Below are 12,676 nucleotides of genomic sequence, written 5' to 3' on the forward strand. Positions count from 1 at the left end.
TTAGCCATCTAACCTTTAATAATATTCTTGTATAAAAAGTTTATGTATCATTGCATATTTTCATGTGCTGTTTGTAGGGTGAGTTTGTTAGAGATGAAAAATAAATTGTCAAAACAAGAAAGTAATCATAAATATAACAGAACAAGGTTAGATACAGTATTATAGTATATTTTTGAATTAAATCTGTTTTAATATTGTCATGTATTATAAACAACAGTGTTTTAAAAATGTATCAAGTAAAACTTGAATCAATAAATAACACTTAATTATTTGCCAGATTTAGTTAATTAGTTGTTATCAATGTTTAATACAAAAAGCCACCAAGAATTTTTAAAATGGAAAATCAGCAAATTTTATGGGTTCTTTCTTTTATGTAGAGCTGCTATTATGTTGTTCTTTCTTTAAACAGAGAGCTGAGGGTTGTCACCGGAGAGTGGTTTTTTGAAGCGAGAGCAAAACGATTTGAACCTGCATCAGGAATGGGATCTGATCTCATCAAACAGTCAATCATCAGGAAACCTCTCGGTAAGATATACTGGACATGGTGTTTTTCTGTACTTCACAGATACAGATTCAAATCAGCAGAAAAGTTTAGGTATAATCAATTCCAGCATTCATGCACTTTTATGATTTTCAATGGTAAGCATTAATTAATGTCAAATAAAGTCATAGAGTCATACAGATGTACAGCATGGAAACAGACCTTCGGTTCAACCCGTCCATGCCGACCAGATATCCCAACCCAATCTAGTCCCACCTGCCAGCACCCGGCCCATATCCCTCCAAACCCTTCCTATTCATATACCCATCCAAATGCCTCTTAAATGTTGCAATTGTACCAGCCTCCACCACTTCCTCTGGCAGCTCATTCCATACACGTACCACCCTCTGTGTGAAAAGGTTGCCCTTAGGTCTCTTTTATATCTTTCCTCTCTCACCCTAAACCTATGCCCTCTAGTTCATACACCCCGACCCCAGGGAAAAGACTTTGCCTTTTTATCCTATCCATGCCCCTCATAATTTTGTAAACCTCTATAAGATCACCCCTCAGCCTCCGATGCTCCAGGGAAAACAGCCCCAGCCTGTTTAGCTCTCCCTATAGCTCAAATCCTCCAACCATGTCAACATTTCTAAAAATTACCTTCTACATGTGCAGAGTTCCATTCTTCCAGATTTTAAATATTCAAGAAAATCTTATAGTTTTGCTTAATGCAATCTTTCCTTTTCTTTATTTCATTTACTGTGCATGATTTGACACTAAACTCAATATTCCAGTGGATATTTTCTGGTTCAGACATTACATCATCCATTAGTCATGCATTAGTCTGATTTGGTTAAACATAGAACACAGAACATTGAATAGTGCAGGACAGTACAGGCCTTTTGGCGCGCGATGTTGTGCCGTCCTTTTATCCTATTCTCAGGTCAAACTTACATACATACTCTTCATTGCACTATCTTCCATGTGCCTATTCAAAAGTCGCTTAAATGTCCCTAGTGTATCGGACTCGACTACTACCACTGGCAGTGCATTCCACACATCCATCACTCTCTGTGTAAAGAAATAACGGCTGACATCTCCCCAAAACTATCCTCCAATCATCTTAAAATTATGCCCCCTCATGATAGCCATTTCCACCTTAGGAAAAAGTCTCTGGCTATCCACTCGATCTATGCCTCTTATCATCTTGTATCCTTCTATCAAGTCATCTCTCATCGTTCTTCGCTCCAGTGAAAAAAGCCCTAGCTCTCTCAACCTTACTTCATAAGATGTCCTCCAGTCCAGGCAGCGTCCTGGTAAATCTCCTCTGCACCCTCTCTAAAGCTTCCGAAATTAAGGTAACCATTATGCAATATTGGTCAACACAATATTCAGCACAATATTCCAAGTGTGGTCTAACCAGTTATCTATAGAGCTGCATAGTAATCTCACAGCTCTTAAACTCAATCCTCCAGCGAATGAAAGCCAACACACCATACAACTTTGAGGGATGTATGGACATGAACCCCAAGATCCTTCTATTCCTCCACACTGCCAAGAATCCTGCCTTTAACCCTGTATTCTGCATTCAAATTTAACTTTCCAAAATGAATCACTTCACACTTTTCCAGGTTGAATTCCATTCACCACTTATTGGCCCAGTTTTGCATCCTGGTAATGTCATGTTGCAACCTACAACAGCCCTCCACACTATCCACCATTCCTCCAACCTTCATGTCATCAGCAATCTTAGCCATCCTTCCACTTCCTCATCCAAATCATTTAAAAAAATTACAAAGAGCAGATGCCCCAGAACACCACTGGTCACTGAGTTCCAGGCTGAATACTTTCCAACTACTACCACCTTTTGTCTTCTATGGGCCAGCCAATTCTGTATCCAGACAGCCAAATTTCTCTATATCCCATGCCTCCTTATTTTCTGAATGAACCTACCATGGGGAACCTTATAAAATGCTTTGCTAAAATTTGGTTAAGTAGATGCACATATTGGGCTGAATTTAACGGCTATAGTAGTTGAATTGATCACCGGTGGGTAAGCCAGGCCCACCTCTACCAGGACTATTTTCAGAAACACCATATGACCAACAGGCTGACAATTACTTGCCACTGAGGCTTCTGTATCTTTAAGGGTGAAGGTCCCATCTCGAAGAGCATCTGACATTTGGAGGGCCACCAGCTATTCAGGAACTAAAGGCACCTTAGACAAACCACCTGGAGAATACACAAAGCCAGTAAGGGCACAGAAAGTTGTGGGTGGGGGACTTCACTGTCCATCACCAACAGCACCATCATTGAAGAAGTAGGCCAGGACACCCCAGGGAACATTATCCCAGCCTATTCAGCCTCTCCCAAGAGCTCAAACCCTCCAACCCTGGCAACATTCTTATAGATCTGTTCTGAACCCTTTCAACTTTCACAACATCCTTTCTATAGCAGGGAGACCAGATTTGATTATATATCATCAATAATAACATATAATAAAAAAAACCCACTCTACACAATATTCTTAAAGCTATTGATGTTATTTTGTTTTTTTTGATTATTTTCAGCGCAACATAAATATACAATAATTTTCTTAATTAGGAGACAAGACTGACCAACCAAAGGAAAAAACAAATCAGAAAAATACAGATGAAGCTTCAAGGACCTCCACATTAACCAGAAATGAGAAAAAGGTGGTTCCTGAAGTATTCAAACGGATTAAGTAAGTTAACAGTGTGGCCTTGAGGATCTGTTCACTTTCAGCATTGAATCCTGTATTTAGATATTGTCCCAGTCAAGTAATTGTATTATTTGACTTTATTGAAAAGGCAGAATGTGTCACTCAGCAAGAGATGTACAGCTGCAGGGTACTTTTAGCCAAATTGCTTAGAACTTACGAGATGAGTCCAGGTTACACAATATAAAGCACTACCCAGGTGCTCACTCTCTTATCTTCCTGTTCTTATGTGGGGAGAAAACACTGAAAAGGTATGGAGTCCGATATGACACTTCATCAATCATACTGGACATGAAAAGTTAACTTTGTTTCTCTCTCCACAGATGCTGCCAGACATGCTGAGGTTCTCCAGTATTGCTTGTGTTTGTTTCAGATTTCCAGCATCCGCAATATTTTGCTTTTAAATGTATAATTAATACTTAATTCAGAACATAATGAACATAGTCAGCAAATGGACTCTATGAAATCCAAACATAACCAGGATAATGACTGTTAGTGATTGCATAAGTGCTAGGAGGTAGTAAATTAGTCATGGTGACCAGATTAAATGTACTTCCTCGTCACTTGACAATGAAAATGAAAAATGCTTGCTAAACATAATTTTTGAAGATAAATTAGCTTGCTATAATATGTTAAGTTGCACTATGGTCATGCATTAAGCTCATTTCAATAGTTGTCCCTGTTTCAGTCTACCTCTGTTAATCACTTGATGAACATCTCAAAGTTTCTAGAGTTCAAAGTTTAATTTATTTTGATCAATTTGTTTTTCCCCATTTATGGATCAGGTCAGTCTTTGATTGTGACTTGTGTCCCATTCATCTTATATACAATGTCAGCCAGTTAGTAGCACTTCTGCCTATGGGTCACAGATTCAGATTCAGATCCTGTTCCAAACTCTGAGCACAAACAGCAGGGTTGGCACTCCAGTGAAGTACTGAGGGACAGCTGCAGTGTCAAAGGTGTCCCTCAGTACACACAGGTCCTGTGTGTCCTCTGAGGTGAATGTAAAATATCCTATGGCACCATTTAGTGGAAGAGTGAACTTTTATTCCAAACGGCCTGGCCAATATTTAACTTTCAATCAGCATCATGCAAACAAATTATCTGATCGTTATCACGTTGATGTTTGGAGGTAGAGGGGGGGGGTTCTCTGTACATAAGTTGACTGCTACATTCCTAGATTACAACAGTGACTACTTTTAAAATGTAGTTAACTAACTGCAAACCCCTCAAGACTTTTGGTGATTGTGAAAAAATATTATATCGACACTAGAGTGTTTTTGCAATTTGTTAAATGAGCTACCAGCTGTGGAGACAGATCCCTTTGAGGAATGTTGTAAAAGACTTATTTCACCAGGAAATTTTATTAGAATATAGGATTGAATCTTGAAAGGGTAAAAAAAAACCTCAATTCCTATTAAATCAGTTAGTGAGTGCAAGAACAAAATGTGTATGAAATAACATTAAAACTCACCAAAATAATAGACAGCAATCCTGTGAATTTCTCCACTTCTTGAGCCCCTCACCATTGTGAATTATGCAAAATGTAACTATGTTCTTATTTATCCATCTTGACAGAAAACAAGGGAAGTCTAATCAGAAGGTTCAGAACGGTCAGGGAATCGATACAGCATCTGAGGATGGAAAAAGTATCAGCTTTGCAGGTTCAGATTTTGAAATGGAAAGTATACCATCCGCAACGTTGTCTGGCAGGTAATGTGTTCCTCTGGGGCAGTGTGGGTGGAATTTGATTTAACTGCGTGTTTACATCTGACAATGAAGAGAAGACTGAGTTCTACTGAATCTTTAATTTGCTTCAGAAGCGAGTCTCTCTAGATATTTCTAAACTTTATTACAATGAGCACTGAGGTGTGCATTGTGGTAGAATGAGATTCATGAAGTCAGTCATGATGTAACAAGCCACATGATTCTGACATAAGTAAGAGAGAAGGCACCAGTGTAGAGGAAGCATCTGTTTCTTAATGCTACACTAGAGAACTGTATTTAATAGCCTACTGTGCACTGATGCAAATAAAGGAGCATTACAGTAGATAGGGAGTTGAAGAACCTTAGTTAATGAAAAAGAGCAAGCAGCCACAGGCACAGTGTATATGCAGACACACACAGCCTGAGATACTCCAGGTCAGTATCTCAATATACAGGTAGTAGCACTGGCTTAAAGAACAAGACAAAGCATAGTAGCAGCTAGGGAAGAAACCTCCAGAGCCAGGACCTGAAATTTAAAAGAGCGCAAAGAGCACAGCTGCAAAGAGAGGACTACAGAGGACTTCAAAATACAGCAGAATAAACAATGGGAAGATTCTGCAGGAGGCCCAGACCTCAGAAAACTTAGGAAAAAAGCTGGACAAAGAGAAGACTGTGAAGTTAAAAATCACACAACACCAGGTCATAGTCCAACAGGTTTAATTGGAAGCACACTAGCTTTCGGAGCGACGCTCCTTCATCAGGTGATTGTGGAGGGCAAGACTGTGAAGACAGAGAAAAGACTCAAAAGTCTTCTATTACAGGCCTGCAGAATAGGAACAAACTAAAATGTAAGGAAAAGAACCACAGAAGACTTCAAAGCCTCAAGACAAACCTCATTACCCTGAAGAATAGAAACACAGGATGGGAGGAAATTAATGATAAGAATGGAAAACCAAGTGCTCACCCTAGTTAGTCAATTGTGATAGTCCATAGGGTGGCAGCTCTTATGGAGACCTTGTTATTATCTCAACAGTTTGATCACGTGGAAGTCACACAATGAGATTACAGTGGGAACTCTGTATGAAGTGGCAGTTTAAGGAATAGAGAGGCTTCAATCTTGCATGTGAAGGAGCAGCACCATCAAGTCAGCACATTTTTTGAATGCTGTAAGTCCAAAAGGCTGATGGTGTTCTGATAAGATACATGAGGATGTGGAAGATATACAAATTACATCATTTAATTGAAATTCCAGTTGAGACATACCTTAAGACTTTGGTAGTATTACTGTGATTGAATGAAATCTTAAAAATGCTTTTGCCCATACAAGATTCAGGCTTAAGTAGATGAGATACAACTACAGATTAGTCTATGTTCCAGGCAAGGAGCATGTAATGGTGTATTCAGTCATGTCAGCAACACTGGATTGAACATAAGAGGAGGATATTATTCTTGAAGAAAAAGTAGAGTCTTATTCTGCAGCAATGCCAACACTTTACCAGCAACTGAGGGCAAACTTATACAAATTGGTGCAGCCCAATAATCTGTCTAGAAGCACACAAAGGTCAGACAGCTTTGTCCAAAAAAATGGTTAAAAATCCAGCAGGGAAAGTGTTGAAAAGGTACCATGAGCAGAAACAGCAATTGACAATTAAGGAAGCTTTATTGTTGTATGACCATAATATGGTTACACCAAAGTCACTGTGAAGAGAAATCCTACAGAAACTCCTCTGGGGACATCTAGGTACCACAAAGTTCAGAGCCAGGGCACAAGATGTTTTTAAAGACTTGCAAGATTACATTTTCATTATGCCAAGTGTTTGCCCTACACATGTAAGTGCAAACACAACCAAAGGTCTCATTGAGAATCCCAAAAAGGCCAAGAGAAAGGCTAGCAATGGATTTTTTCAATTTTAGAGGGAAGATGTGTTTGATCCTGGTTGATTATTCAACAAGATAGCTTGAAATGGCAAGACTTCATTTCAATCACAGTAGACTCAATGGTCAGAATGATGAAATGGATCTTTCTAAAATGCAGTTCACTGGAAGAATGATTATTCAACAATGATTATCAATTTGTGTACAAGTTCCAGGTAGTTTACTTTGGGGACAGGGTGACAGCTTCTCCTCTCTACCTTCAGTTGATTGAGAGGTGGAAAGACCAGTCAAGACTGAAGTCACTGATGCAAAAGGATGCTAAGTGACAATGGGATTTCCTCAACTGAGTAACACCATTGAGTATTTGTCAGTGGATTTTTTAATGAGGAGATTAAAAATGGTTGTGCCAGTTTTAGCATGTAACCTCAAACCAAATGTAATCTCTCAAGACTACAAGAAGATAAAGCAAGAATAGAAACAAAAACAGAGCTCTACAACTCTACACACAGGGCAAAACCTCTGCCAGCCTTAAAGCCAAGGCAGAAAGTCTGGTTAAGGGACAGGAAGTCAGAGGCACTGTCATCAGAGAAACAGATCACCCCTGACAGTTCATCCAGAAGGAACACACAACATTGATCTTACTCAAGCTAAGAAGTGATGTGAAAATGATTATCATGGGTTGTTCAACAACCACAGAGTGCCCAACAATTTTCAATATGGTACACCATCAGTCAAAGTAAACTATGAATAATGTAAACTGTGTAAACAGTGATTGAAATGTTTTATAATTAGATTCATGTAAATCATGATGAGATAACGATTTATATGACTGAGGAGATGCAACTCTAAAATGAGTTTGGACACTAAACCATTGATGATCTATTTATAGATGGAAATAAAGGAGTTTTGCAGTTGATTATGAGTTGAAAAGCCTTGTTTAGCAAAAGGGAGCAATCAATCTCATGGTCGTTATATGTGCAGACACTCACAGCCTATTTATCCTATCCATGCCCCACATGATTTTGTAAACCTCCACCTATTTTTCTATCATCTGCAAACTTAGCAACAAAGATCTCTGTTCCTTTGTCCAGATTGTTAATGCATAATGTGAATAGTTATGGTCCCAAACCTGACCCATGCAGAACCCCAGTAATCATTGGCTACCAATCTGAAAATGACCCTTTTATCCTGACTCTCTCACTTCTGTCACGCCGATACCTTGACCCTAACACCATGGACTTTTACCTTATTTAGGAGCCTCCTGTGTGGCACCTTGTCAAAGTGAGTTTTATCACCGTTCTGTCAGATCACATTTAATTTCAGCCTGTCTATATGATTACAGAAAATGTGCTCTTTAACCATTCCTTGTTTATGGTTATGTTCAATAACAATCAATTTTCACATAGGAGATGGCAGACCTAATCTTACTACCGTTTTTGTAGTAACAACAAGGGTTCACTCTCTCTGTTGCCTTTAACGCAGTAGACTACCCCATTTTTTGACTATTCCCCTCTTCCATTGCTAAGTATGGCAACAAACTTGCCCTCACTGGAATCCTCTTTTACCTCTCACTAATTTGATTGAGTTTTGTGAAGAAGTAACGAAGAGGATTGATGAAGGCGGAGTGGTGGACAGGATCTGTATGAACTTCAGTAAAGTGTGTGGCAAGGTTAAATCACATGGAACAGAGGGAGAACAGTACTGGATACAGTACTGGCTCAAAGTAGGAGACATATGGTGGTGGTGGAGGGTTGCTTTTTCAAGCTGGAGGCCTACAACCAGCAGTGTGCCGCAAGGATTTGTTCTGGGTCCACTGTTTTTTGTAATTTATATAAATGATTTGGATCTGAACATAGGAGGAATGGTTAGTAAGTTTGCAGGTGATACTAAAATTGGTGGTGTATTGGACAGTGAAGAAGATTATCTCATAGCACAACAGGACCTTGATCAGATGGGCCATTGGCCGAGGAGTGTTAGGTTGAGTTTAATTTAGATAAATGTGAGGTGCTACATTTTGGAAAGGCAAATCAGGGCAATACTTATACACTTAATGATAAGGTCCTGGGGAGAGTTGCTGAACAAAGAGACCTTGGAGTGCAGGTTCATAGTTCCTTTAAAGTGGAGTCGCAGGTGTACAGGATAGTGAAGAAGACATTGAGTATAGGAGTTGGGAGGTCATGTTGTGGCTTTATAGGACAATGGCTATGTCACTTTTGTAGTACTATGTGCAATTCTGGTCTCCCTGCTATAGGAAGGATGTTGTGAAGTTTGCAACGGTTCAGAAAAGATTTACAAGATTATTGAAGGGTTTGAGCTATAGAGAGATGCAGAATAGGTTGGCACTATTTTCTCTGGAGCATCAGAGGCTGAGGGGTGACCATTTTTCCCCAGGGTATGGGAGTCCAAAACTAGGGGACATAGGTTTAAGGTGAGAGGGCAAAGATTTAAAAAGGGCAACTTTTTCACACAGAGGATGGTGCATATATGGAATGAGCTGCTAGAGGAAGAGGTGGAGGCTGATACAATTACAGCATTTAAAAGGCATATGCATAGGAAGGGTTTAGAGGGATACGGGCCAAATGTTGGCAAATAGGACCGGATTAATTTAGGATATCTGGTTGGCATGGATGAGTTGGACCAAAGAGTCTGTTTCCATGCTGTACAGCTCTATGATTTTCTGATTATATATCATCCATCCAAAATGATTCTACAACTAAACTGAATTATCTTGATTACCACTTCCATTGTGATCCTCAACAGGTTTGAAGGAGTTGGTGTCAAGAAATCTACAAGGACAGCAGCTGATACTAGGGACAAAATCAGAAAGTCCAGGCAGACATTATGAGAGTGAATGGTTACAGAACATTAATTTCAGGTCCTAATTTAGAATACCTACAGTGTGGAAACAGGTTCTTCAGCCCAACAAGTCCACACCGACCCTCCGAAGAGTAACCCACCCAGACCCATTCCCCTACCCTATATTTACCCAGGACCAATGCACCTAAGCTACACATCCCTGAACACTATGGGAAATTTAGCATGGCTAATTTTCCTAACCTGCACACCTTCAAACAGTGGGAGGAAACCCACACAGACACAGGAAGAGTATACAAACTCCACACAGACAGTTGCCTGAGGCTGGAATTGAACCCAGGTCCCTATGCTGTGAGGCAGCAGTGCTAACCACTGAGCCACCATGCCACTCATAATTCGACTGAAAATGCACCATGATACCTATTTTCAAGAAAGATGATTTGGGCAGCACATTCTCCCTGTGTCTGCGTGGGTTTCCTCCGGGTGCTCCGGTTTCCTCCCACAGTCCAAAAATGTGCAGGTCAGGTGAATTGGCCATGCTAAATTGCCCGTAGTGTTAGGTAAGGGGTAAATGTAGGGGTATGGGTGGGTTGCGCTTCGGCGGGTCGGTGTGGACTTGTTGGGCCGAAGGGCCTGTTTCCACACTGTAAGTAATCTAATCTAATCTATGATAAAACAAACTCATTTGTTTCATACTAGCTACTGGAAAAATAATCAAATTAAACATTGGGAACCAAGTTGAGAATTACCTCTAAAATAATGTTGCAAATAGGAAACATCAAACTCCAAGAACACAAGGAATGTTGGAAAATTCTGACGTAATCGCTAAATTCTAGAATCTTTGATATAAGTTTGAAAAGAAAGATTGTTGTGCATCTGACTACAATAATGAAACATGCATTTAAATTGCATTTCCTCAGGATATTTCAAAATGCTTTACAAGCAATTAATTACTTGTGATGTGAATTTATTAATGTAGACAAAGATATTTGGAGGTGGAATGAAATGGGCTGAAAGATATTAGATTTGATAATTATACTCTGTGAAATGCTCCAGGGGCTGTTTCTGCAACCCCTGCTGTTCCTTATTTATGTAAAATTACTTTAATTCCAAAATCTCCCTGAATTTCAATAAACCTCAGGATTTGTGAAGTGAATACAAATTAATATCACTACAGATAATTAGGGTTGTTATTGACAATTTAAGGGCCCTTTCAATGCAATCATGGCTGATCTTTGACCTCAACTCCATTTTCCGACCTGTTCCCCCAAATCCCTCAGTTTCCTGAGAGACCCAAAGTCTGTCTGTCTACCTTTGGAATATCCACAATCCTTTGGGTTGAAGATGCCAAAGATTTACATCCACTCCACCTGCTTCTCCAACCTATCACCATTATCCCACCTGCATCTACCTATTGCACTCTCAGCTACCTTTCCCCCAGCCCCACCCCCCTCCCATTTATCTTACCACCCCCTGGCCCACAAGCCTCATTCCTGATGAAGGGCTTTTGCCCGAAATGTTGATTTTCCTGCTCCTCAGATACTGCCTGACCTGCTGTGCTTTTCCAGCACCACACTCTCGACTCTGATCTCCAGTACCTGCAGTCCTCACTTTGTCCTAATATGCATGATTTGGAGATGTTGGTGTTACAGAACATTTTTAACTTTGTACACTGGGGTGTACAAAGTTAAAAATCACACAACACCAAGTTATAGTCCAACAGGTTTATTTGGAAGCACTAGATTTCAGAGCGCTGCTCCTTCATCAGGTACTTGTGAAGTACAAGATCATGAGATACAGAATTTATAGCAAAAGTTTACAGTGTGATGTAACTGAGATTATATATTGAAAAAGACCTGGATTGTTTATTAAGTCTCTCATTTTTTAGAATGAACATGTTGGTGTCAGTTCTATCTTAAGGAAATTACAGAACTTTTTAAAAGTTACATTCTCAAGTGGACTTTAACAATTTTGCCCAGATAATGCACTTAAAGTGTGAGGTGCCCTGTGTGAGACTGTCTGTGCCACGATGCTCAGACTGATTCTAATCTAAAAAAAATGGATTTACATAATCTCACATGGATTCATGTAGCTTTTGAGCAAAATAAAATGTAATTCTGCAAGTTCAAATTCACCCCACAAACGTAAATGTCTGTGTGTGTGTGTGTGTGTGGGGGTTATGAGTGTACGTGTGCAAGTGTAAAGGGGTATAAGTCTGTAAGAGGGTGCATGTGGGAGTGTACGTGTGAGCATTTGAGAGAGAGCATGTATATGAGAGAGGGTCTGCGTGAGTGTGTGTGTGTGTGTCTATAGGAGTATGTGTGTGTCTGTAGGAATGTGTGTGTGTGGTGCAGTGGGGTCATCTGTAGTGTGAGATGAACCCAAGATCGAGGCCATTCCCATGGGTACCGAACTTGGCTATCAGTTTCTGCTCGGCCACTTTGCGTTGTTGCCTGTCCCAAAGTCCACCTTGGAGGACGGTCACCTGAAGGTCCAAGGTCGAATGTCCTGACCATTGAAGCGTTCTCCGACAGGGAGGGAACACTCCTGTCTGTTAATTGTTGTGCAGTGCGCATTCATCCATTGCCATAGCTCCTGTTCGGTCTTGCCAATGTACCATGCCTCAGGGCATCCTTGCCTGCAGCGTATGAGATAGACAATGTTGGCTGAGTCGCATGAGTACCTGCCACATACGTGGTGGGAGGTGTCCCCATGTGTAATGGTGGTATCCATATTGACACTCTGACATGTCTTGCAATGGATGATAAACTGGTTGTCAAAGATGAAAATGTTGTGGTCGAGAATAAAGTGGATGAGTTGTAGGACAGTGCTCAGAGATTGGCAGTTATTGGTGTTGAGTACTGAGACTGTTGCCGCGATGCTGTCATCATGGGGGATGATGGTATGGAATGCAGAAATGTCCATTGTGACAAGGAATGTTCCCGGTTCGACTGGTCCGTGGGTGCTGAGTTGCTGTAAGAAATCTGTAGTGTCGCGACAGAAGCTGGGGGTCCCCTGTACAATGGGTTTCAAGATGCCTTTGACATAGCCAGAGAGGT

At 40.4% G+C, this 12,676-nt stretch overlaps 1 protein-coding gene across 5 annotated transcripts in view; it reads left to right on the plus strand.

Moving 5' to 3' along the window:
• The window catches only part of sytl5 (synaptotagmin-like 5), a 190,509-nt gene that overhangs the window by 133,580 nt on the left and 44,253 nt on the right, over nt 1–12,676 (plus strand). For all 5 annotated transcript variants that reach the window (XM_043700827.1, XM_043700824.1, XM_043700828.1 and 2 more), the window contains exons 4-6: nt 410–525; nt 3,086–3,206; nt 4,800–4,934. In XM_043700827.1, coding sequence (XP_043556762.1) covers nt 410–525; nt 3,086–3,206; nt 4,800–4,934 — 372 coding nt within the window. The remainder of the gene's footprint in view (nt 1–409; nt 526–3,085; nt 3,207–4,799; nt 4,935–12,676) is intronic.

The sequence above is a fragment of the Chiloscyllium plagiosum genome, chromosome 12 (assembly GCF_004010195.1).
Source record: "Chiloscyllium plagiosum isolate BGI_BamShark_2017 chromosome 12, ASM401019v2, whole genome shotgun sequence".
Lineage (NCBI taxonomy): Eukaryota > Metazoa > Chordata > Chondrichthyes > Orectolobiformes > Hemiscylliidae > Chiloscyllium > Chiloscyllium plagiosum.